This window comes from Polistes canadensis, unplaced genomic scaffold (genome assembly GCF_001313835.1).
Source record: "Polistes canadensis isolate GaletaPanama2010 unplaced genomic scaffold, ASM131383v1 scaffold_12, whole genome shotgun sequence".
NCBI classification, from domain to species: Eukaryota; Metazoa; Arthropoda; class Insecta; order Hymenoptera; family Vespidae; genus Polistes; species Polistes canadensis.
In genome coordinates this window covers 1-26,622 of record NW_014569559.1, presented here as the reverse complement: position 1 = coordinate 26,622, position 26,622 = coordinate 1, and the positions used below count along the sequence as shown (strand labels likewise).

Below are 26,622 nucleotides of genomic sequence, written 5' to 3'. Positions count from 1 at the left end.
TTTATTTAGAAAGTAGCATAAATCACTTTTTTTTTTGTAAAATGAAAAGATACCGTTCAATTATAATTAGTGTTGCAATTAACTCGATTTTTTTGAAAAAGTGACTTATGCCACTTTCAAAATAAACGGCTCATATATATACATAGTAAAATGCAATACTTTTGTGCAATACTAGAACTATCAAAAACGTTCTATCGAAATAAAATGGAACTAAAACGATTAATCGCAAGATGCGGAGGTACGAATGTTCGCACTATAGGATATATCATTCCTGCGTATAGGAATATCTCCATTTAGACGAGTCACTCTTTTCCATAAATGGAGTCCTGTCATATACGTATCGTACTTAAAATATGTATACATATATATAGTAGGTACATAATATTGCATTCAATATTGTGCCGACAATATTTGTCGTCGTGATGCGTTCTTTCGTTTCGTAAAAGAACCATTGATATTTTTCACGAGTTTATTACAAAGAGAAAAGGTGTCGTAATATACGCCGAATACAGGGACGCTGCAAAACGCTTCGCAAATATTCCGGAATGTTTTTCGAATAGTTCGTGAATCCAGAAAAGATGACAATGCGATGCGTCTAATCGTGCGCTAGTAAATAGCAAAGGAAAGAAGTTTTAGATCCGAATATTTCGATATTTTTCGGGATCTTGTTTTCTTGAATCCCTTTACGTTTGATAAATCGGACTATGTTGCGAGGACCAGGGGATGGCTCCGTTTACGATGTTGCTCGTCAAAGTTGTTATCGTTGGATCCGTCGCAATCGCCGTCGCCGTCGCCGTCGTAGTCGACGTCGTCGTCGTTGACGTTGTCGTCGTCGTTGACGTCGTCGTCGTCGTCGTTGTCGTCGTCATCGTCATCGTAGTCGTCGTCGTCATAGTTGTCATCGTCGTCATGGTAGTTATCGCGGTTGGGCTAGCCGCTGATGGCGACATCGAATGTTGCTGATTAAAATTGACGGATATGGTGATCGGATGAAGGACCGTGTCAGGTCCGTTGTCTGGAATAAGTCCAAAGTGAGGGCTCAACATGGAAGCCTCGACGGTGAGAGGAACGTAAAAAGCCCCGCCATCGTGAAGTGCGAAAATTGGCACGCCATGAGAGGAATTGTTTTGTTTTTCAGGACTCGCGCACGGAGAAGGGCTCGACTTGATTCTCTCAGCGGAAAACCTCTGTTTGATCGAACTTTTGAACTTGTAATTCTGAGGACGATAGTTATTACTCGCGCTAAGAGGTGTACTGTGCGAATGGCTGCTGTGGTTACTGTCGTCGCTGAGGATCGTGGGCGGTGGTATGACGATGCCGGAGCTGTAACAAACACCGGAATGTCCGCCAATCGGACGCGGAGGACGTTCCGAGTCGCCGAAGGAACTCACGCCCGAACTCGAGCCGTGATCGGAGTGAACGGTAGGTTGACATATCATCGGTATGCTCGTGTGATCGTAACTCGTAACGCTCGTACTACCGCAATTCGATATTGGCAGCATCTCGGGCTGAGGAAAGCCCAACCTGTCGCCTAAAATAAGCCATTCGTTTGAAATAAACACAAACAACGTAGATTTATAGATTATAGAGGATAGACATACGCACTCGTGGCCAAGATCTTCTCACAATGCTGCTGCAAATGATTGGTCAACTGCACGCAAAGAGAATCCCTAGCGTAGAAGCCCTCGACCTCAATGAGAAAGTGCATCGTTTCGCTGAGGCACTCTTGAAATCCCAGTCTGTAGTGCTCGGTTGCGGTCGAGGCCGCCGCCGCCGCCGCCGCCGCCGCCGCCGAATGGGAAATGCTGTCAACGCTGTCTTCGGGGTGCGCGTGCACAGGTGTCACAACGCTCGCCTGCTTCGTCTCTAAATGACAAACCGAGCAAAACCATCCGTCATCATTTTTTCATCTGCTCGCGAAAAACATCGAAACGAAGGACGAGAAAGGGTGGGTGGGTGATTAACTTAATGGCACAACGTTAAAGCAAGTAAAGTAGCAACCTTGTCGAAGACCTTGCAGGTGTTTCATATGACGTATAGCCATCTCGATGATCTCGGTTTTTTCCACTCTGCCGCGACCCTTCTTCAAGTATTCCGCGGGAATCAACCTGCTGAGATCGGCGAGACAATTGTTCATTCGATCTCTTCTGCGTTTCTCGATGATCCTATGCGACATCGGATCTTGCTGTAAAGGAAAAACGAATAATCGTTACCAACGATCACATTTATCGAGTAGTTGCGCGCACGCAAATACTATTAATTAAATCTTTCCGAGATTTCAAAAGCCCCTTGACGACTACTTTATTATCGCAACACTCGCCATTACTAAATAATGTTTATTCAAATTTCAAGTTATAATCGCATTCAATTCGCAAGTAACAATAAATCCCAGTCCGTCGATACTAACAAATGTGCTGTATATAAAATGTACTATAATATTACTCTATAATAGAACTCTATATATAACTATATATATATGTTATTATTTGTCAGTAGAGATTGTTTGGTAGATGTAGAATTGAACGGAACTATCTTTGGCGTACGTCCAACGAAACATTTTCGTATCCGAGTAATCGAGTACAGACGCGTAAAAAATTTGTTCTTCCTTTTATATCATCGAATCAATCTTTACCTCTTTGTTTAAGCAACGTCTTTTCCTTGGTGGTGGTGAATGTACCGACGCGTCGACGTGATTAGTCATCGGATAGTATTGCATATTCAAAATATTATCCATACTGTGTGTGACCATTGTGCGTTTCCGCGATAAGATGACAGAAAGAAAGAAAAAAAGAAAGCAAAGCGCAGCAAAAAAAAAGTCGCAAATACAATAATTGTATTATTTGTCGTAACACTTAATGTAACAATAATTAACACATAATTTGATAAGAAAGCACTAATGCACCAAGTGTCAGTAATGAAATAGTTGCAAATCGTCGAGTAACGGGGTAATATTTATTAGTTTCGCTACAGATATGCGAAAGATAAATATTATTAGCACTACGCGAATAATATAAAAAATAATATATTGTTTAATATATATCAGAGAGAAACGTCCTCCTTTACGAATGGCAGGAGAGCGACTACGTTCCACCGGCCTCGAAGCTCTTGTTACTTTAGCGGCGGACGGAGATGTCGCTCGGTGATGACGAGAAACCGACGTCACGTGTTGCAAACGCCATGCACTACGCCCAACACGTGAGCCAACGAACCTATCCTTCAATCTACGCATATACCTACACAATCTGCAATATATAATGTACTGCACACGTACACACACACATGCATCTTTACTAGCTAATATACGCTTACTTATGTGCTTGGTATGCGAGCGTACATATCAAGTACGACTTACAATTAATCGAAACTTTCGGTTGCTTATCTCTGCGGCGCGTTCGTTCTGATCTTTTCATCTTCTTTCTCCGATTCCGTAATAACAGACTATTATAATATTAAAAACGATCGACGAAAATAGCTAAGACGGTGTTACTTTTTTAATATCCTTAGTAAAGCCGTGTGTAGCCTAACCAACGTCAGATATGTACTTCAAACATTTAACATTTAAACCGGGTAGAAGGATTTTTTCGAATAGTAATAGAAATAGATTTCTCCCCTTTCTCTCAATTTCCTCTCATTTCTCTCTCATTTCACCCTATTTCTCCTTATTCTACGTGACAACTTTGTACGTCCAAGAATGTATTGCATAAGTACATATGTACATAAATACATAGATATGTACGTATACTTTGTAAATGTCGTCAATATTTTTTCTCTACCGAAAAGAAGAGGTCATCGAAGTCCCGTTAGATAAGCGGGATGAACTGGATATAACCGAGCTTTTTTTTTTAAGTTATACTACCCGCGAGAAAGAAAGCAAAGAAAAGATATTTCGCAAATCGTTATTTTGATGAATCTAATGAAATAACTTGAAAATGTTTTATAATAATCAGGCAACATCAACCACACGTCATTTCCTGATGAATGATCTCTCTACATCTATATATAATAATATAGATATAGAATAAAACGACGAGTCAACGTTACGAACCGCGCATTGACCTCAAATACTCCCCGAAGGAAAAAGACTATTCTGTTGATGCAAGAGAAAGATGAAAAAATATCGGACAAGTATGGAAACCGCTTTAACGAGGTCGAGATATCACATTGCCCGGTTATAACCAGTCCAAGAAGACGTTCTCGTATTATGATCAGAGTTTATCAAGAAGGAGTCAATCTTGCTGTTTTTCAAACGATAACTAGACGTCACCGGATTCCGACCACATTTACGGGAATAACAACAGCGTAACTAAGGCGAGACGAGAAAAAGGGAAAGAAGAGGGAAAAAGAGGAAAAAAGAGGAAAAATGAAGAAAAAAAAAAAAGGAGCAACCAAGCATTTTATACAAAGTTCGGCATATTCGACAGATTCGACTCGAAGCAAACTAGTTAGTCCAAATGAATTTCATTTGAAATTCATACTAGAAAGAGATGAGACGACAGCTGTTATCCGCGACAGCTGGACCGGCCTCGCCGCTTAAATATATTCTAAACAACTCAATGACGCGCGTTGGAGGATAGAAAAAAATCGACGCATTTGACGCAAATGTCTGATTCACCAATCATACGAAGAGAAGACTTATCCAACGAAAAAATAGCCTACCGATTATTCGTCTATTTGTAATCATCATTCGCAGCAACGAGAAGCCAATAAGAGGTGACAAAGGGTTGGCAAGTATACAACGAGATCAAGGTTTTCCGACAATATCCGCTTTTGTAGAATATGCGTTTAATATCGGATTAGTTTTTGTATTACAATTAGTAGTCGCATTGGTAAGCCTTCTATGAAATTCGTTTTAGCGAGAATCAAGATGCACGCGCTCCATCCCAAGAAAACGCGCATCGGACGAGTAATCACGTGCTGCGCGTTGTTTACCGTTCTCGATGCAATAAGTGGGAATACATTATTTTTGTCGAATGACAAAACGACAACGACAGGGAGCAAAAAAATATAGACGACGACGACGACAAGAGCAACTATAAAAAGCACTTGAGAAAAGTCAAGCTCGTTCGAAAGATCGTTCGAGTTACAGCCTACCTTTTAAATACCACGTCGCGTCATTTCAATATACAAATTTACGGAATTAAGAGAAAAATAACTAATCTGAATACGCATATTTATTATACACACGCATTATACACACGCATTATACACACGCATTATACACACGCATTATACACATGTATTATACATGCAAATTTTACATATCCTGATCGCGAATTGTTAGGAAATTATTTTGTTAAATAGAAATTAAAGACAAAATAATATAACATATTATCGATATATCATAGGATATAAATATGACAAAAACTAAAGAAAGTTAAATAAGAAGAAATAAAGAATCTGACTAAAGACGATTCGATCCGACCAAAGAAGAGAGAGACCGACCGCTTTCGAAGATACTAATAGCATTGCGCGAAGTCCAAGTTGATAATATCCGGTAGCTCTTTTATTCGTTGGAAACTGGAAATAATCGTGAGTCGTCGAATCAAGCTCTCGTGACGCTTCGGCTTGTGCCAATAAATCTCGATTCGTGGCACGTGACGCAAGAAAAAGAGATCCCCCTTGTAGACTCCGATAAGGAGAGTTAAAATATTTTAAATAAAGAGACAAAAAGAAAGAGAGAGGGGGGATGATCGTATTCACTGCTCGACAAACTGATAAAGTGCGGAAATTGATAAAGCGTGCGTGCGTGTGTGTGCGCGTTTGTGTGTGTGTGTGTGTGTGTATGTACGCGCGTCTCTCTGTTTCTCTATACGAATAATACATACGTCTTAAATAGGATTCGTGCCATCTGACCTGTCAACTTTTTTTCTGCTTAAATCCAGCTCGTTCAATCCAGTTCTCTAAGTTTATATTAACAAGAGGATTAGATCATCTAATAAGACATTCATGCAAAACGATCGTAATTGAGTGTGTTACCGTCACAAATTAGAATTTAGGTGGATCAAAATGACAAAATATTATATTAGACAATATTTCGAATATCTTCTCATACATATGTATATTAGAAGAACTTTAATTCTTATTTTTCTAACATTTATCGTGTTTCTCGTGACATAGTCATTTATCGATGAGAATTGTTCGCACTTATTGTCGCGCACGGAATAAAGTTGAAACGAAGATAAAACGATAGCAAGCGGGAAATACCGAATAACCGCTAGTCGCGATTTAATCTTATTTTCGCGTTGTTCGGCAGATAATCTGCGAAAGCAGTTAGATCTCTCGATTTTGACTAATAAAAATCCAATTGACCACTTAATATTGTTCTTTTTCCGTTTTTATGAAAAAGTAAGGAATATCTTCTTTTAGCTCGAATATTCGAAGAACAATTGTTCAGTAAGAAACGATTTGATCCTGACAATAAATCGATTATTCCAAGTTGATCAAAACGACTGTTAAATTTAATCAGAAATGATGGCTAACCAATAAATGGTAATTCGAAGGAGAAAGAGAAGGCTTTCCGATGACGTCAGCCGTAAACATTGGTAGATTTCAAGGAACGATAGAAAATGCAGGCAACCAAACAAGCGAGCAAGCAACGACGACGACGACGACGACGAAAATGTCGAACGACTTTCGAAATTGTTCGGACAGCGAGCTCTTACTAAAAGCATCGAAGGAAAGGAACAGACACTCGTGACCCGAATTATCTCGAGACACGTACACGTGTCGACGATACGTGTCGACGATACGCGCCGAAAAAGATAGACAAAGCGAACGAAGATAGTGGCCATGAAAAATCTGACTACCGTCGATCTATGCTCCCTTCGCGTTTCAATTTTATACATTCTCGAGAAGGATCAATTGTGACGTTGCTTGCAAATTCACTAAATTATTCTTTCTAACCATTATAAAATTTCGACTAAAAATGTCTACCTTCAAATCTGCATCGGTATTATTTTTGAAAAATAAAAAAAAAGGAAGAATTAAAGTAAATAAAAAGTTATTTTGTCGTGCTTATGCAACATATGTGTACAAAAAGTCACATGTGTACAAATCTTATATTGGACCTTGCCTCTCAATTGACACAGCAGTTATTAGAAGAGAGAACGAACGCATAACGTGATCGATTCTGAGTCATAGCCATGACCGAGAAAGCAACCAGGTATTCCCACCGTCGATTAATCGATCCGGCGGCATAAAATTGCTTTCGTGTCACGAAATACGCGTGCCACGTGCGTTAACTCGCACGTACCGCCTTGACCAATCATGTTTAGAAATGCCGCCTAGAAGGAGTGAGTTCTATGGGTACTTTTCATTCGATTTCATCGACTGCCAAACTTTATAGTTACAGAGGCCGTTTAATAAATATATAGATATCCACTTTTTTTTTATAGGGAAACAATAAATGCGAACAATTAGAAAACACCTCTATTAGAAACAGTCCAATCAAGCAGCTTGCGTCATCGAAAGGAGAACAACTCGAAAGGATTCGCTATATCCGCGTGCAATATTGTTGCTTATAGGTTGTTGTGTCGGATGATCAATCGGTGAAGGATTAAGCGGTCCATTACGCAACATCCAATCGCCGAGTATTACGCAAGCGTAGATAAAGCCTAAGTTTCCTCTTCGTTTTATTTCGATGACACGGCTCGCCGACAATCGTTATCGGCTCTCGTCATTTCCCTTCCACGTAATTATATAGAGTATGTTGATATTTGGAATACTTAAGGGCTATTTCCATTCGAAGTCGAAGAAAATATTAATACCGTCTTTTTGAGAATTTTAATATTGTAGTCGGATATAGAACCTTTCTTCAAAATCTACGCAAGATAAAGAGTTTGTTCTTCAAAGTATTCGTGAAGTATCAACGTGAAGTATTAACGTGAAATCAACGTGAAATCAACGTGAAATCAACGTGAAATCAACGTGAAATCAACGTGAATTCAATAATAAATACAAATTATTAAATACAGACATTGTTTGTGTGTGCGCGCGCGCTGCATTCAAATGCAGGTATAGCAAAAAAAGACACGATTAGGGGAGAGAGGAAGCGAGAAAAGAACTTGACCTCGAGGTCAAGAAGCAGCGGCCGGCCGTCGTCGACTTGAGTAAACGTAGGAAGAACATATCCGTGTCCGACGAGAGAAAGACGATATGCAAACCCAGACACTAAAAACGTTCATAAGACTTATGTAAAAGTGGCACGACCATCGCGTCCAACTGACCGACGACCGATCACAACTGGTAATCCAAAGCATTAGCTCTAACGTTAAACATTGTCAAAGTATTTTTCATCTCTTTCGCCTCGTCACTCGAAATTATGAGCAAGATACGAACTACACTAGCCCGTTAAAAAGGGAAAGAGAAACATTTGTTTAGAGTATCCAAGTAATAAGCTGTACTTTGAACGCGACGCAACGCGACTCGCGCAGCTGCACGTGATCGGGCAAACGCGAGTGTGCAACAAACGAAACAGCTCTGCATACAGCATATGTAAATACATATGTACATATATACTTAGAATATTTTACCTCGCCACATTAGCCACACTCGCGTCTACATTTTCGTCAGTTTTATCGCTTTCTGCTCTAATCGAGTAGATGTGTACGTAGATTTCTACCAAATTCTATTTACATCGAACTGCAATACATATGTCGAAATTAGAATAAATCCAATCATCTTTTTTCATCAAGTTTCATTTCATCGAGATATCGAATTGAAGAAATGTCAAGTAGGTATATGCGTGTGTAATATTTGTGTAAACGCTTTGCGATCTGAAAGAATAATGAAAAGTCGCGTGAAGTTTTAATCGTTGCTTGATCGTTATTCATTTGTCAACGATTCGGTCCCTTCTCCCACTTTTCGAAGATTCATTATTCCTTCTGGTCCGCTCATACACAAGGGATTACAATTGCATCTACGTTTAGCGTACATTTTGGTTGCGCACGAGAGACGATCGATAAGTTTCTTTTAATTAAATAGTCGAAGCATGATAAACAGGGATTCAAAGGAAAGACTCTAAAAAGCTGTTTACGTTTCAATTGTTGTTTAATTATAAAAACGGCGCAACCTATTATCAAGAGAAAAACTCTTAGAGAAAGAGGGGGAGAGGGGGTAGCGTTCCAAGAAATATTGCGTTCGTTCGTCGCGCGATTGATAAACGAACGTGGTGGTATGGCACGTGCTACGAGAAAACAATTCTTCCTCAGTATTTTCTTCCACGACGCATCAGAGTCGTGCGGCGGCCCATATTTATCGGGGAATTCTAACTTATAAATACATACAGATATCCTCGATTAGATTCGTCAAAATATCGACATGTATCATAAGCCTAGGTGAATATATGTTGGCACACTAAGTACTACACTAAGTACACAAATAATTTAACGTAAATACTTGGAATTAAAAGGAATTAATAGAGGAATTTAACAGACAAAGAAGGCGAAACTAAAATTATGCAAAAATAAAATGCAAATACTTATCTTTGAAGATGAAAGACTTACTCTAGAAACCTTCTTCTTAGTGTAAACTTCATCGTCCTCCGAGGCGGTAGCGAAATTCAAGTTTCCTTCGCAATAACCTGTCCCTAAGCCAATTCTATAAATTTCATCTTTGCAGGATCTTCCATCCAAACTGAAAAATATAATTAACGTATATGTGTACATAAAAATAGTGGTTAACATAGGTAACATATTTATATATAAGGATATTCGCCAACATTTCAAATTTATAAAATCATCCACTTTCATATATATAAAGAAATCCGTAATTGAAGAGAAATATGATGCTGTTTATAGCTCGTCTTTGAAGGAATAAGACGAAAGAGAATTAACGACAATTTACGTAATGTACGTAATACTTGAAATAGCTCGGTAAGCGATGGAGCTTCAGTCAATAACCCTGATTATACTGGAGATTATACCGAGGTTATATCGAGGCTATACCGAAGTTATACCTAGCGGCACGCTTATACTCCATTATAGATTTTCTTTCCTATAAGAAGAGGCATACGGAAAAAGCTGGTATCTGGCTCGTATGCGCCGCGAGCCAGGCAAAAACATGAACGGCATTGTCGTTGCTTATCAAATTTACAGGAGATGCATATGTATAACATTTTTTTTACATTCCCGCGCAATAGTAAACGACTTAAAGAGGCTTGCTGCTAGCTTTTATCCATCCTTAGAGTATGATTTTTTCAAATAGCGAGCATCGAATCGTGCCTTTTAAACCGACGATATGTGATCAAGTTCTAATAATAATTTAGATTCGCGAGAGAGTAAACTAACAAATTTCGTTGACATCAGCGAAACTAAAGTCGTAAGATTATAGCACGAGACGTTAATTATCTACATACACGAGTAACCACACGTTCTTTTACTCGATAGGTCGTCATTAATCGCGATTCTATAACAGTAGGTAAGGCATTTCGACTGGTAAATATAAAAGTAAATCAAAAGTAAATCAAAAGTAAATCAAAAGTTCAAGACAATGCATACCCCTCCTATTGCATATCGAACATATTCTTTCTTTTAACAGACAGCAAATTTTGCTCTAGCTCTCTTGGAATAAAATCAATTTCACTACGTATTTAGGCCGAGCTCGTTTTCGCTTATCGACCTACATCACAGTCACGAAAGAGACGAATTATCTATCACAACGCGGAAAACAAACGTTGACGCGACGATGACACAAAAGTCAGTAAAAAGAGAAATCTATTGAAATGAAATAAAGTTTTGCCGAAGTAAGGAGCCGTGCTTTCTAGAGAGCACATAATGCGCATGCGAATGTTTGCGCACGCACACATTCACCATCTATTTTATCGGTGTAAGAAATTACTCAACGCAGGAAGGCCGAACTGGTTATGCCTAAGAAAACTATGCCTCGTGTTCTCGCACGCGCGCGCGTGGTTGACATTTTCTTGCATGTGACTCTCTTATAGATCGTTCTCCCCTTGGCTTCTTTTCCCTTTCCATAGATCTCATCTTCTAATGTACGGAATATATAATGGAAAAGATGGGATACTTAAGAGACATCTATAAGCGAACGCTTGTCTTTTACTTTCCAAGATCTTTCAAGAAAACTAAATTTCCATGATCATGAAAATAACCGAAAACTTTACTCGGACATGTCGCTTCGCGATTGACATTTACTATTGCTATGTAGGTACATACGCGCTAATATGTGCTCCCTTTTGCGAAAGCATCTTTTAAAATTAAGTAAAAAGTAAATGAAGAAAAGATGGAAAAGAAAGAATGTTCTTTTCTACCGGTTCGAGATCTGCTCTGAAAAGATGCAGATAATGGCGTTTGCAATTCACGACGTCCTTCAACGACCTTTACATCGCATCTCGGAGTCCGTGGTTGCTCGTGTTAGCTTGCTCGTGCGTGCGTGCGTGCGTGCGTGCGTGCGTGCGTGCGTGCGTGCGTGCGTGCGTGCGTGCGTGCGTGCGTGCGTGCGTGCGTGCATTCACTTTCATGTATTATATCCATATATATATAGCACTTAAAACACCCACTCGCAAAGACTCGGACCTAAGAAGGGACCCCACCACCACCAGTCGCTATTAAGAACGGAGAGAGAGAAGGAAGGAAAAAATAGCGAGATAGAGATATCGCGCAAGTGTGCGAAGTAAACCATCGTGAGACGAGTAGTGTCTTCATTTGTACATGCATATTACTTACCTATCTCCGTGAAAATTGCGCTCGCACGAGCTCTCTGTGTTAAAATATTACGTTATTATTAGCAAAAGAGTACGTGGTAGCCAAGCTTTTTTTTAGAACTCTTTATCGGATACGTGTTCCTCGTTCGTGAAATAATGCAGGCCGTATTAGTCACACAGTCGATAATCGATATTATACATACATATACATAGGTATATCGCAAACGCGTGTGGGATGTCGCATCGAGAGCTATAAGGCTGGAGTTCGAACCTTTATTTTAACGATTCTTTATATCCTTATTCGCTACTTTTCTTTCTTTCACGTCCTTGAAATAAGGTATAGACTTACGTTGTTAAATCAATTTAATAGAAAATTGGACACAGCAACGAAGAAAATTATATACGTATAGTGTGCACGATATGTACGAGTATGTGTGTATTATAGATACATAAATTACCTCTATGCACGCCCAGGCTTATTTTTTATTTTTTCACTTTCATCGTATCGGTAAACGTTCGCGAACTTAGGACGCACGTGCGGAACGGTTTCATCTACATAATACTACCAGTGTACGAGAGCAACATCTTATTGTAAGATTTTCTATCGTTATCACCTACTACGCAACGATAGAATTGAATCGCTTACTCGCTCGATTTATATATCGTAGAAGACGGTAAGCGTCGCCGTCTTATCTTTTAGGTCTGTCTACAAAAACGCTGGTTTGTTAGTATAAGACGATAGGCATTTGTTCGATTTTAAGTAACCGAATACAACGGACGAAATAAAGGACGGTGTGGATGCGATGAATGAATGCACGAGCGACAAAGGAGAGTGAGTGTTGAGCGATGAAAGAGAGAGATTCTGTGTTTTGTTATAGAGATTAGAATAAAACTGTTTTTCCCATTATAAAAATCCTACAATATTATATGTATGTATGTATTCGCTGCATCGATTACGATTGACGCGTCGTTATACCTGTACAGTCGCGATTTCCACCACTATTTTGATTACGCGGCCAAGCTTTTTGTTTTTATTAAATATTCTATGTTCGTTTACTTCTTATTAGAGTATTCGGCTGTATCGAAATATAATTCACCGATACTTTCTTCTTCTTTTTCTTTCCTACCCTTATTTTTTAGTCTTTTTCTTTGCACCAAGTGATAATGTGCAATTGTGTATGTAATGAAGTAGGTAAATGCTTACATAAATAGTACTCAAGCTGAGTTTAATCGAATCGTTTCGCCTGTACCTACGCTGGCAAACGGTAGGTATGTTAGTTAATTAATTAATGACGACAACGTGACGAGACATGAATTGAAATGAGGATGTTTCACATGCATACGCACATAGATCGATAACAATCCTGACGATTGGGAAAAAGACGAGAGGAAATGAAGAGAAGATAAAAGCTGGAAAACTGAGCAGCTCCTTGTCAGTCACATGCCAATCACTAATTATAACAATGATGGTGCACCTGCCTGGCCTATGCGACATTTCGAGCGTGTTGCAAACGTTATCACGTTAATCTGTGATCACGTAAGTCGTAAAGAACAAAAAATAAGAAAAAGTGATACCTGGCTATTACAATCTTCGAGTGATAGAGACTAGATACAAGTTCGAGGATTCATCGCGATAATATATACATAATAATTGTATTCTCCAAACAGAACGCGTGAATGCATCTACCGATATTTACATAATAGCAGATTCTTATGCACGCATAAACGTCTTATTTCTTGTTCTCAAGCGCCCGTTTAACGACAGCAAAATAGGTTTGTTTTTTAATCATTTTCTCAAAGGGACTTACTACCGTACGAACGGCAAGTAAAGAGGTTTCCTAACAGACGATTTCATTTGCAAAGAAACCTTTGGAAGTGTTTCAAGGTCCTCAGTGTACACGAGTACATGGAGTATTTCGCGATTCTTTCATCGAACTAAATTTCCCAAACTCGTGCGGCGTTCCTTTGGCGAGAAAAAGAAAATCGTTCGATTCCGAATGTTTTTATCGTGCGTTATCGTACACGACTTTTAACGAAAGAACACCATGATTTTGTCCTTCACTCGATAAAACTATTTTCACTCTATTTGACTAATTAATTCGGGTGCTCTTCCTCTCTCTTTTCGGTATAAACAACAAAATAGAAAATCAAGTATGTTCCATCTCCGCTCGAATTTGCTTGCGCGAGTGTCGCGATTTCTTTAATTACGTAAGAACAGTATCAAAAGTTCTCGCAAAGGCTCTATGTTTATTTGCCGATGACGCTAGGGTACCGTTGCGAAAGGTCAAGGATGCGCCGTAGAATAATAATATACCACGTTAGTTATAATTAAAATGAAACACCGCTCAGAGAAGCTACCAGAGATGAGTTAAAATAGAATTTCCAACAAAGTGTGCGCATCACGTGAACCTTGCGTGCCGGTTCTCACCGAATCGTTGCATATCGGTCGTCGATGAGACGACGCGCGCACGATACTATAATTATTATGGAGAGCATAGTGTATTTTAAATAGAAATGCTTCGAGCTATCTATCGTTTTTATAGTATTCTTTCGTCCAACGAACTCGGTAGGTAGCCTTGAATGCCTGCCTTCGGCACATGTAATCAATGAATATGAAATCTTTCCTTCTTGAAATAGAAAAATTGATTCGAATGCCTATACGCATGTATCGATACTCTATTGATATTCGGCCTATCGACGACCAAAAGAATTGTCGTTTGATTGCGTTCATCGGCCCCTAGCAAACATAGCTCATAGAGAGCTTACGTACACACGTACATGGTCGCAGGCAAGCAAGCAGGCAAGCAAACATGTCGCGTCTCCCTTCCGTTCGTATGATACCGGCTTGCTCGCTATGTAAAAATACTAACCTACATAGATCGCTCGAGTGTCAGCATAGCGCGTGTCGGACAACGTGACTCTCTTGCTGAAACGCGTTGCTTCGTGCCAACTCGTTCGCCCCACTCAGAGCTCAAACAACTATGATTCGCACGTTTCCTCGACGTTTCGTCTTTCCTTTTCCACCTGCGAGATACTAAAGCTAGCCTCACCACGCTTCGGTCTCATTCTCGTGGACTTACGAGTCGTCAAATAGGAGAAATCGTCTTGCAATTGAAAGTACGTTGACAATAGAAGAGAGAAGAAAAGAATAAGAAAAAGATGATACCACTTTTCTTACGTAATTACGTGAATTTTTTGTCTGAATATATCCCATACATGCTCAAATTTTTACTTTTCTTTTTATCGCGACTTGTAATATTTTTATTTTTCATACGATTCGTAAAAAGATTTCTCTTGATAAAAGTTCGAAAGAATCTAATGTAAATAATGGATGCAATAACTGGACGATTTATCATTGCATGCAACGTTTAAATATCTTTCTTTTCCTTTTTCTTTTCCTTTTTCTTTTCCTTTTTCTTCTTCATATTTATCGACAATTTTTCTACTTAATAATTATTGACAAATATATACTTCACATAATCATATCTTAAGACTTTAGAAAGATAAAACTTGATCTGTTATCTCGTCATAACACCAAAATAATTCGATTTCGATAATAACTTCTGATAACGTTTCGCGTCTCTTATCTCATGTGCATACATGTCATACTGTGGTGTTGCGTGTTTATGATCGTTTATACATTTATCCATCCTTTGTTATAATGGTCAGAAGTGAGCATCATTCTTGATCGCCTAGCTCAACGATTCCGAAAAAGACACAAACCACGAATACTTTTAATTTTCATTTATTTTATCACGTACACATTCATAACAAGAAAATTCATTCGCATATCGAGAACGTGTGCACGTTAAGCATCGAACACTACCTACTATATTTCACGATTCTAGGAATAGAACGTGACCGGCACCGGTAAATTCGGCAATGCTCGACCCCAATTTCGAACATTTGTGCGATTATAACCTTGACTCGATCTCACAGAAAACCTAAACGTAATGTTTCTTTCAAACTCACCCAATTTTGTTTCATTCTTTCTTTTTTTCAAAGAAAAGAAAATTCCAATTATGTTTGGTCAAAGCTTGGCTCATGTTTGGCATATTGGAAAGTATGTTCGATCGATCGTTCGACTGTAAAATGAATCACAGCGGTCGCATCCTCGAACGAATAGTTTAGTACTATTTTCCACACCCACACTCACACGTTCGCGCGTACAAGTACGCTTGTCGTACGTTACACCGGTTACGGTGTGCAATTAAACAATGCGCTCTTGCGGGGCAAGCACGCGCGACTACACGTGCGCTTTCAAGGTAACTCTCACTTTCCTTCTCTCTCTCTCTTTCTCTTGCATACAAATACATGCGCGCACGCAAACACGCATGCACGCTTCTCGTTAACTTTTTTTATTCTTCCGTAGAACAACAGAAAGAAAAATCTAATGAAAACATGAAAAAATGAAAAAATTGGAAAAGAATTCATAAAAAAAGACAGCATAAAGATGTGCCATGGCGACCCCTTATCGTGACACGTACGATTTTATCATTGAAATTTTCCATCCTACGTAGCTATTATACATGCGTTAATAAGTAAGTGTATTGACGTATATAATATAATATATTACAAATTTGCCGAAAATTCTTCTTTCAAATTCTATCGACAAAGCATCGTGAAAAAAGAATTTCTCTTCTATTCATTTAAGAGAGTAAAGTTACGATCAGGATCGCATAACGTTTGAAAATTGTCGATCTTTCTGGATCGACAATTATTTATAGAATCATTAAGAGAGATCGATTACTGCGAAAACGTCAAGGGTTTTTATGGGAGCGTAAAAGTGTGAGTTCGATCGTAGCACGCGGACACGCGCTAATGAAATTCTTTTTACATATGTACATTCTGTTAATATTAATGAGGATATTATTGTATTTATTCTATCTTTATTATAAACCACAAGCACACACACACTCATCGTAGACATAGTACAATGTCAGAACATAACGAATGAATGAATGAATGAATGAATGAATGAATGAACGAACGAACGAACGAACGTGCCACTGGCTCTTTTCGTTGCCTATATATTATATTAATTATTTTCTTTATCATCATTTGTTCTTTTCTCGCATCATTTATCGAAATTTCCCGATCATTCCAGATCATAAAAGTTCTAGACTCTTCCTTCCTTCCGGATCGAGAATATTCCAAGGGTTTTGGTACGACCACATATCTGGCGATTGTCTCAAGCGGTGTCGCCTGACAATCAAAAACACCCGTACCCGTCAAAGGAATCCTATTTAATTTCCAGACAATCTTATCTCACACATAACAATACTATTCACTCTCTCCTTTGACTAAATAAATCTAATATTTCAACATGCACATGTTACCGTCGAAGCCGGAAATCAGTCATTGCTAGTAATTCCTCGGCATTGTTATCAATGCAAAGCGCCTTCAAACGAAGTCGCAAATAAGACTTTTTACAAAGTTTTTCCTAGGCATCGAACATAATACTTTGATATCCTATAGAATATCAAATTACTATTTAAACAACGTCGAAAAGAATACATTCTCGAGCACAGGCCCGCCTCAAACCCCCCTCCGCCCCTCAACAAACAATCCCATACCCCGCTACAATTCCTTCGTTTGAAGGAGCTTTGCATTGATAACAATGTCGATGAATAATAGCAATGACTGATTTCGACGGTAACACATACATACATATATTCCAATAGTTCGGACTGTGAATAGAAAATAATCGTTTAATCTGAAAGAGATGTTTGTTTTTGAGATCGAAATCAGAGAAATGAAATTAGGTTGTTGTCTTACGTTACACGAGGTGAATTTTCATGTCTGTTAGAAACGATCCTAACTTATTAAAAAAGAATTAACTCTATTATCGTACGTACGCTCATCTCGTATTTATAAAACGTGTCGACCGATGATAACAACTATCAGCTCGAAATGACTACGCTAATATTTCGTACACGCGTCTTTTCGTGCTTTATTATTAAAAAAAAAATGAAAAAGAAATGAAAAAAAATGAGAAAAGCAAGTTTTATTAGTGTTCGAAAACTAGAAAAAGTAACTTTAGAATCATTCGCAACATAGAATACGATAAAATTTCCGAAAACCTGTTGACGACGTCATAGGGGATCTATAATGGAAAATTTGGAAGATAAGATCAGTGCGCGCGTGGCGTGGCGTGGCGTGGCGTGGCGTAGCAATCCAAGCATCCCACCGCCACTCTGAAAGCCTTGACGTTTAAAACTGACTCTAAATTCCCTATACGAATGATAAATATGTATTTTTATGCATATGAGAGTGTCAATATTAAAAATCAATTCTTCTCCCTTGTATTTTTTCGAATGTTCTAATAAACTACGCATACGAGAAGAGGTGGGGTGGTTCTTCGGATAATCTGATTTCGTTAGTCTTTTTAAACGAATGAATGAAATTTTACAAAGCGCTCGTTGTCGCCCTTTCGTATACTTTCTTCCTCCTTACCTGGCGGCTCTGGAGATGAACAAAAATGTACGTTTAATTATCGTGAATGAGGGAATGTAAGAGATCTTGTTTTTTTTAATACCCTTGACTCGTGTATTTAATACTTATATTCTAAGGAAGAAGAATATGAATGAATTCTTCCAATCGAAAATAAAATAAAGAAAAGCGGGTTCAAAAAAGTAATTTTTGTTGAAATACTACGAGGTAAAAGATTCGTCGAGCATACACTTTTGCACTCACTGCCTTCGCGTTCCCATTCCTTAACGGTAGTAAAGTATCCGGAGCCTTCATAAATTCCCGTCGCGTTCATAGCAATCAGCGTGCAGCCGTAAGTAGTAGTCGAAGATTAATGTAAGGAGTAACCATTGAACGATCTTTCTCTTCATTTTTTTCTTACAAGGAATAGAAGGCGAAACACGATGCGTCTGTGTATTCGCATCGATAAATCTCAATAGTACATAGATATTAGGAGTATTTTAATTAGGGAACAGAAAGAGGAAATAAAAGAAAACTAGCACCTTCAAAGAGAGAATTATTTTATAGGAGTATAAGTAGATATTATTGTTTCTACATTTAAAGAGTTTAGAGTTTTTCGACGACGGGAGAAAACGCGAAGGCAAGCACGAACGGAAAGAGATTTCGAGATTAAATCCAGCTCGCGACGGAAAAAGATAACTAGCGTTCGAGTAAGTAGGCGAGGCGAGAGAAGCAATCGATAATCCAAAGGTTGCTGCCATTGCTGCTGCCCGAGTATGCGAATTCCCACGCATAAATGAGTGCGGACAGTGCTTACGTGACTGAGGATGGAGAAACGAAAACGTGGCTTGAAAACGAGCACATTTTACTTTTCCACTAGTTTGACCATGTATGTACATACCTCCATGTAATCGCGTGTATTTATGTACATAGGTACATGTTACAGATACGCCTATATTCGAGATGCCACACCGAATAATCCTACACTCTAATGATAATACTCTACGAATTTATTTACATTAAAATTCAATGTTAGAATTTCGTCAACTGTTTTACCTTTTACGAAAAAAGACAAAAAAGGCAAAGAAAAAATTCGTACTTAGTAGTGATGATGGTTAACGAAATGATTTCTTAGAGAATCCACCAAGTTCCGTAATAATCTTTTCGTCGTTTTCCATGACGCAGGTACTGATCCCGTTTGCGTCAGTACGAGACTTCTTTTCCGTTCGACTGCGCACCATTTCGCGATTCGCTTTCGAAGCGACGATTTTGAAAGGGAAACCGGCTATTCCTCATTCTAGATCGTTCATTTATTACTGAGAAAATAATTAAGAGATAATGAAAATGAAATAAATAAAGGTCGAGCAAATCATCTTAAGAATTACTACTTTATTTTTAAGTACCTACTTCTCCATTCTCCGCGAATAATAAATAAGCTAATACGAATAAATAAAAGCAATTTGTGGGATCTTTTTTATGAAATAAACAAGATTTTATACGACTTTTACAAATTTTCTTTATCTTTCTTCAAACTACAAACTGGGGTATATATTTACCATAAGGGTTTTTAGTCTTAAAAACTGTTCTGGTAGCAATAATCAGATTTTTAAATATATGAATTTTCGTGTTTTTTTTTTTTATGAGAATGGTAAAGAGCAAATTCAATTTTACTAAAGTTTAATCGGTGAAAAATCGATTTAAATAAATTAAAGTACTGAAAAACGATCAAATCTTCATTTAACTTCGAAAAACCAGGGGTAGATATCTACCCTAGTTTGTAGTTTTAGGGTTAAAAAAGCAAAGAGTAATAATATGGAATAAATATAGATCTATAGAAATGCGTTTCATTATCCAACGGCGTACGGACGAACTAAAAAAGTGGAAAAATGGAAAAATGAAAAAATAGCAAATTAGAAAAGTCATCGACGTCGAGCGATCAGCGTTTTAAGAAACGCTTGAACGTTTGCTTATACGTTCGAATATCTAATTTGGTCGAGCGAGCGACCGAGCCAAAAAATACGCGTACTACGTGACGTTGTGGCGCTCGATCAACATGAGAAAGAATAAAAGAGATCTTCATGCGATTATTTATCTTATCTACAGCACACTAATAACACGGCCATGAATTTTTTGCGGTGGATACTTTCGAAAAGACAAATAAAATAGCGATATCTGCGAAAGTATTTGATTATCAGCACAAGGGGCGATGTAAGAAAGTCTAAATCGAACCACCTGAGTATTTTCCGCGATAACGGCCGTCTTACTTGCTCACACTTGATTATTTTCAGAAGCATTTTGATCACGAGAAAAACAGATATCGTTGACCTACCATACATACGACTATGAACATTATTCTCTTTCAATTTTCCATGAATGGAATTTTTCCCTATCTTTCTGTCTGATTCATGCCCTCATAAACGACTTGTGCACACACTATCAAATTCTATTCCATACTTATTTATATATTATACATATGTATGTATCTCTACGCAAAACTTTAACTGACACACATATTTGACATTTACCGCTGCTCGTTACATAATTAAATGACGAGTTAAAAGAAGGATTGAATTATTTCAAATTATGATAGTAGATCGTAGAAATATTTTTCATACGAAAAATGCTATTTTGTGAAGCGATGATTTAACTTTCATTCATTGTAAGAAGAAAATAAATAAGAAAAGAAAAAAGTAATGTTTTTTGATGCAACGAGATGAAACGTTGGTGCACGTTGCTTTGTCAAGGCAATGAACGTTCTTCGATTCTTTTTACATTGTGAAACGACTAATGTCTTATCTGTTGACTCGAAATCACGCGCTTTGCTATATGACTGATCGACTGAAAATCAACAGCCCCTTAAGCTTATACTTATTACTTTCTGTTTATAGTACTAGCGTTTCAAAGAGCATTCTATGTCTTACCTCTCGTATTTGACTTGCATAGTATGAGTGGAGTTGTCTTTCCAATAATTCTGCGTCTCCATCATCTTGAAGCATAGAACGAAGTTACGTCAGAGTGTCTTTCAAAAGTTAGCGAAAACGCTCTTTCAAACTCGTTGGAATCAACCGAATTGGGTGATCCTTTTCAAAGCCTTTTGCTTTGATACTTGAAAAAGTTGAAGAACGTGACAAAGACGAAGCTCCTCCGCTCTCTTCTTGAAAATTGAAAAATGTTGGTGGTATTTCTGCAAGGAAACTACGATTGCTCGATTAGCACGACTAGGACGAAGGAAAGGGATAAAAAAAAAGGCACGCGCATGCACGAAAATAGTTGGAAGGGTCTTCTTGATCGATCGCACGCACTTGTAAAGCGATTATGTTAGATTCGCCTCCGGAAAATCACTGGCACATTCAGTGCAACCCGTGGATCGGCCACGTTTCTTCGACTTTCCACATCCAGTTTCCCGGCAAAGTTTGTACTGGCGCCCTTTCTCTCTCCGTGTTTCGTTAACTAGTGCGCGCGCAACAGAGATATCACAACCGCGCGTTCAGAAAGATCGAGACACTTTAAAACATCGTTTGTGTGTGGGATGGAAAATTGAATAACTGCAAAAACGTTAGAGTTCTCTGCCGTGACAGTAACCGTTGCGACTCACCGAGTGTATACACATCGATAAGGCCGTTGACTCGTTCGACCGAGAAATTCCACGCGATATGTTCCTCTCTTACACAGAGTCACTGAGATAGAGAGAATGAGAAAATCGAGTGAGAGAGAGGGGATATTTCAGGGCCGTGTTGCCAGTTTCGTTTCCTCTTTTTTTACAAATAAAACAACTTGCTAAATATTTATCAATTACGTACACTCTTTAAATCGCGAACAATCCTTAGTCGTATACACAATTTCAAGTTTGGGAAAGAATAAATAACGCTGAGAAACCTGTATCGTTAATTCGATGAAGCGCCTTTCGCTTGTAACGCATGGCGTCCCTGCAAACAGCTCGTTTCCTCGCTTGCTAGCTCGTTTCCTCGCTTGCTAGCTCGTCTACTCCAATCTCTTGTTAAGTGGAAGAGAGCGAATGTATCTAACTTGGTGCCCTACTACCTTATTACTACCTATCATATTATTTTCTTCTCTTCTAGCAATCTTGTGTCGTTTCATAAGGAGATTTCTAATCGCTCTTAATTGTTATTTTTCAATATTTATTCATTTAATTAATCCAGTCTTTTCGTACACATACACACACATACGCGCGCGCATGCGTAAATTTAATAGTATTTTTGTTCTTCCTACGAGAAAAATCTCTCTCGTGAAAACAACTTTAAAACTTATTACTAACAATAGATGAATATTTCAAGGCGTTAACAAAGCAACGACGTGTAGTCACAATAATCTACCGTGTTGTTCTCTTGGCTTGATAAAATTATATAGAGCAATGAACGTTTCCGAAATGAATTTAACGACGCGCAAACTCGTAACACATTCGTCATATCGCATTTATAACATTTCAAATGTAAGAAGAAAATCAAAGTGTATTTTCATGTATTCTTATATCTTTCTTCTATATGTTTGTACGTACATATATATTACCATAAATACATACTATGCAAATATATTGCTGACAAATTCTCTTGTTCCTATAATCGTTGGAAAATAATCGACATGTAATCGACATGTATTCTAAAAGGAATAAGATACAAGTACTAGAATTTCTTTTCAGTCTTCTTACAATTAGTCCACCCAGTGTTAAATAAATCATAGGCATTGTCGCATAACGATGATTAGATCTTACGTACGAGGGAATTAGAGAGTAGAAGAAGAGTTGGGAAAGAAAAAATGGTTGAAAAAATGGTTGAAAAAATGGTTGAAGAAATGATGACTTTCTAGGTGTAAGCCTTTGTCAAAAGACTATAAGTTGCGTTGGCGAAGGAGGGTAAAGCGAGAACTTGAGACGCTACTGACCACTTACAAGGCGAGCCACGTCAGAGTGCAGTATGTTGAGAGAGAGAGAGAGAGAGAGAGAGAGAGAGAGAGAGAGAGAGAGAGAGAGAGAGAGAGAGTGAGTAAGTAAGAACGAAGCGAGGAGGGTGGAGCAAGGCAGTTGCCACGCTATGCGACACGTGCGTTTGACGTCACGAGGCCAGTCACGCGAGCTCCGTGTGCTCCTGGTCACGTGTTCTGTCACGTGTTCTGTCACGCGCTCAACCTCTCTTCACTCTCTCACTCTCGCACTCCCATCCACTGCATCATTACTTCATAATGCGTGAATGCACGTGCGCGTGCGCCTTTTGAAGAGAGCATCAACGCGTTATGCATCCTCACTTTTTATCCTTTTTCTTACCTACGTTCCTCTAAAATCTTTTTTCTTCTATTTCTTTTGTAGCTTCTCTACTTTCGTAATCATTTCTAATAACGATCAATAATTATATTAAAGGTACGTTGATAGAAAAGAAATGCTAAAACATCTGTAGTAACTTTTCAAAAATATACCTTAAAGAATACACTGTCATTTTTTTAACTTTCTATGATATAGTGAAACAAATTAATGATTTATGTTCCTTAATAGGTTTACCGTGTAATTTCGACAAAAAAATTGATTAAAGGAATATTCCTTTAAAGAATAGTAAAAGTTATTTAACTATCAGTAATGAATTAAAAAAATGTAGATGTTTGAAGTATTCTATAGACTATTAAGAATAGTGCGATAAGACAACAATTTCTTCACATACAAATAAGTATTATAGAAGAAATGATTACTTCAATAATCATCAAAGTATAATATCCTATATATAGGTGAATATATATGATTTTTTAATTTTTATTAAGAAATTATATATTATCATCGTGGAAACGCTGGCAAGGAACAAAACAAAATTGTTTTCTCTCATTTCTAAGCAATGCAATGGAGTTTTCTATTGTTTTTTGTTTTCAATCAATTCCTGACTTTTTGTCTGTCCGGCTCCTCAATTTTATTTTGTCAAATATTTTTTATTTATCGTTAATTAGTAGAAAATAATTATGACACCTTGAATAATTATGAAATGACGTCGTCATAAGTGGGAGATATGCTATACGCATGCGCAACCACAAATTCAAGGCGCAGGAGTACTTTGAAAAAAATGAAAGTAAAGTTATATACCTAAAGTTGATTTTTAAAGTAACAACCTATAGGATAGTGAAAAGAAATAGGTTAATCGTTCATAATGTATAAACAATAAGTAAATATTTTGTAAATTATAACTTTTCTTTTAAATATATCCCCTACAGGTATACCAACTGAGCGATATATATATAGTTAATAATTCAATATAATATGAATAATTAACAAGAAGACAAATTGATAACAAATTAATTACTTAATAAACAATACAAAAAATTGAATTTAGTATACCGATTAATTTTCATATTCTTAATTTTCTTCGAGAAATGATTGGAAATTTTATATCAGGTAACTAATATTAAGTTAGATTTTATTTTCGATCGAATCTACTACAATTTATATGACTTTCTCTGAATGTTACGCATGTGTATAAGGAACCTAATTACTAAAATTAAAGATAATAACGTTTTGATTTTAGTATTTTATCTTCGAATTCGTGCGAAATTGCAGTAATACTTTAAACAGAAAGAATGTGTTGGAACAAAAACACTGGTAGGCGGATTATTACGAAGTAACGGTTGAACAAAGTAACGGTTTGACGCCGATACATTTGCTCGTCTACTATTTTTCCTTATCTCTTTCCTAGAAATCCAGAAAATGCGACAGAAATAGCTTCCTTTTAAACCCTCTTCTTTCGATATGCTAAATTCTCGTCTGTGTGTTGTGCGTGCGTGTTTCAGATAAAGAAAATATATTTTTCTAAACACGTTTTTTAATCTTAAATTTTAATATTTAGGTGCATTACTCCCTTTATACACATGCGCCACGTTCGAAACTCATAAAAACAAAATTTAGTAAAAATGTACTTTAACTTAATATAAGAGTCACTAAAATCCGCTCACTCTTAGTATACAAAATATTTACCGAAACTTTGCAAAGAAAAAGCAAAGCTGTAAAATAAAATGCATTCCATTATCTGACATCTCCTAAACTTCACATGCTAAATTTATAGCTCGACAAAGTATTCTGCGCGTAGAAAAAAGAGTGTACTTTAAATTTATATAAGTTTCATTAAAATCTATTCACTTTTAATATAAAAAATATAAACGTGAGACTTTTTACTTGCTAAAGTATTCTAAGTGTAGGGCAAAGTTTGTACTATAGTCTAAAATAAATTTTATTAAAATTTGACAACTGTAAGTATAAAAAATATTGACGATAACGTTCCAAAGATATGAAAGCTATGTGTGAAAGATATATCCTTTGAAGCATTTCAATTTATGGGATTTTAAGTATTTAAAACGCGAGACTCCTAGCCAGAAAAAGTATTGTACGTTTGGGGCAAAGTGTGTACTTTAATTTAAAAGAAAGTTTTTTAAAATTTGTTTACTCTGACTATAAAAAATATTGACGAGAACGTTTTAAAGATATGAAAGCTATGTGTAAAATATATGTACTTTGCAGCATTTCATTTTATGGGATTTTAAGTATTTAAAACGCGAGAATACTAGCCCAAAAAAGTATTGTTCGTGTAGGGCGAAGAGTGTACTTTAATTTAAAATAAATTTTATTAAAATTCGACCACTGTAAGTATAAAAAATATTGACGAGAACGTTCCAAAAATATGAGAGCAATGTGTGAAAGATATATCCTTTGCAGCATTTCATTTTATGGGATTTTAAGTATTTAAAACGCAAGACTACTAGCCGAAAAAAGTATTGTACGTGTAGGGCAAAGAGTGTACTATTATTTAGTATAATGTTTCTTAAAATTAGTTCACTCTAAGTATAATATATTGACGAGAACGTTCCAAAGATATGACAGCTATATGTAAAATATATGTATTTGCTGCATTTCATTTTCTGGGATTTTAAATATTTAAAACGCGAGACTTTCAGCTTGAAAAGGTATTGTTCGTGTTAGGCGAAGTGTGTACCCTAATTTAATATAAAAATCATTAGGATTGAACGGCTATAAGTTTTAAAATTTTTTTCGCAAACTACTTATTAAAATAAATTTCTTTCTGGTCCTGCGTGAAGTATGTCCGATTGGAAAGTTACTTAAATAAGAAACGACATTACTGTTTTTGGATATTTTGTGAACCTTTGAAGATGGATTTATTACTAGATATAGTATTCTTTCCGTAGGAATAAGARTTTAATTTTATTTAATATGTAGGTCATTCATATCTTTTTACCTTAAATATAGGAAATCTTAACGCAAGATTTTCAAATAAATTACAAAGGTGTGCACTGTTTCGCAGTGCATTCTCGAAAATCTTATGCCTAATAGATTGTTGATTACACACACACAACTTGGTGTATTTTAAGATATAATATTATTCATACATTTTAACTACTATCGGAACACAAACTGCAAACAGTTGAATAGAATCTTGACAATATTAATGACCCTAAAACAAAAATTAATTTTATATATATACATAACATATAACTTATATATTATTTTTATTAATTTATTGTTATAACATAAA

The 26,622-nt window shown here is 37.1% G+C and overlaps 1 protein-coding gene across 7 annotated transcripts; it reads right to left on the bottom strand.

Annotated features, from left to right (window-relative positions):
- Positions 1-72: 72 nt before the first annotated feature.
- On the bottom strand, positions 73-21,941 carry LOC106793210 (hairy/enhancer-of-split related with YRPW motif protein 2-like). 7 transcript variants are annotated; one of them, XM_014759963.1, is made up of 6 exons: positions 21,394-21,941; positions 21,013-21,275; positions 9,504-9,633; positions 2,002-2,185; positions 1,606-1,866; positions 73-1,531 (listed from the first exon to the last, which is right to left on the bottom strand). In XM_014759963.1, the coding sequence occupies exons 2-6, from the start codon at positions 21,075-21,077 to the stop codon at positions 684-686; spliced, it is 1,488 nt and encodes a 495-aa protein (XP_014615449.1). In that variant the 5' UTR covers positions 21,078-21,275; positions 21,394-21,941; the 3' UTR covers positions 73-683. The 7 variants fall into 7 exon arrangements, with proteins under 7 accessions (XP_014615449.1, XP_014615448.1, XP_014615450.1 ...); XM_014759962.1 differs by having other exon boundaries at positions 21,013-21,941; XM_014759964.1 differs by lacking the exons at positions 21,013-21,275; positions 21,394-21,941 and adding an exon at positions 18,356-18,394.
- Between the last annotated feature and the right edge of the window lie 4,681 nt (positions 21,942-26,622).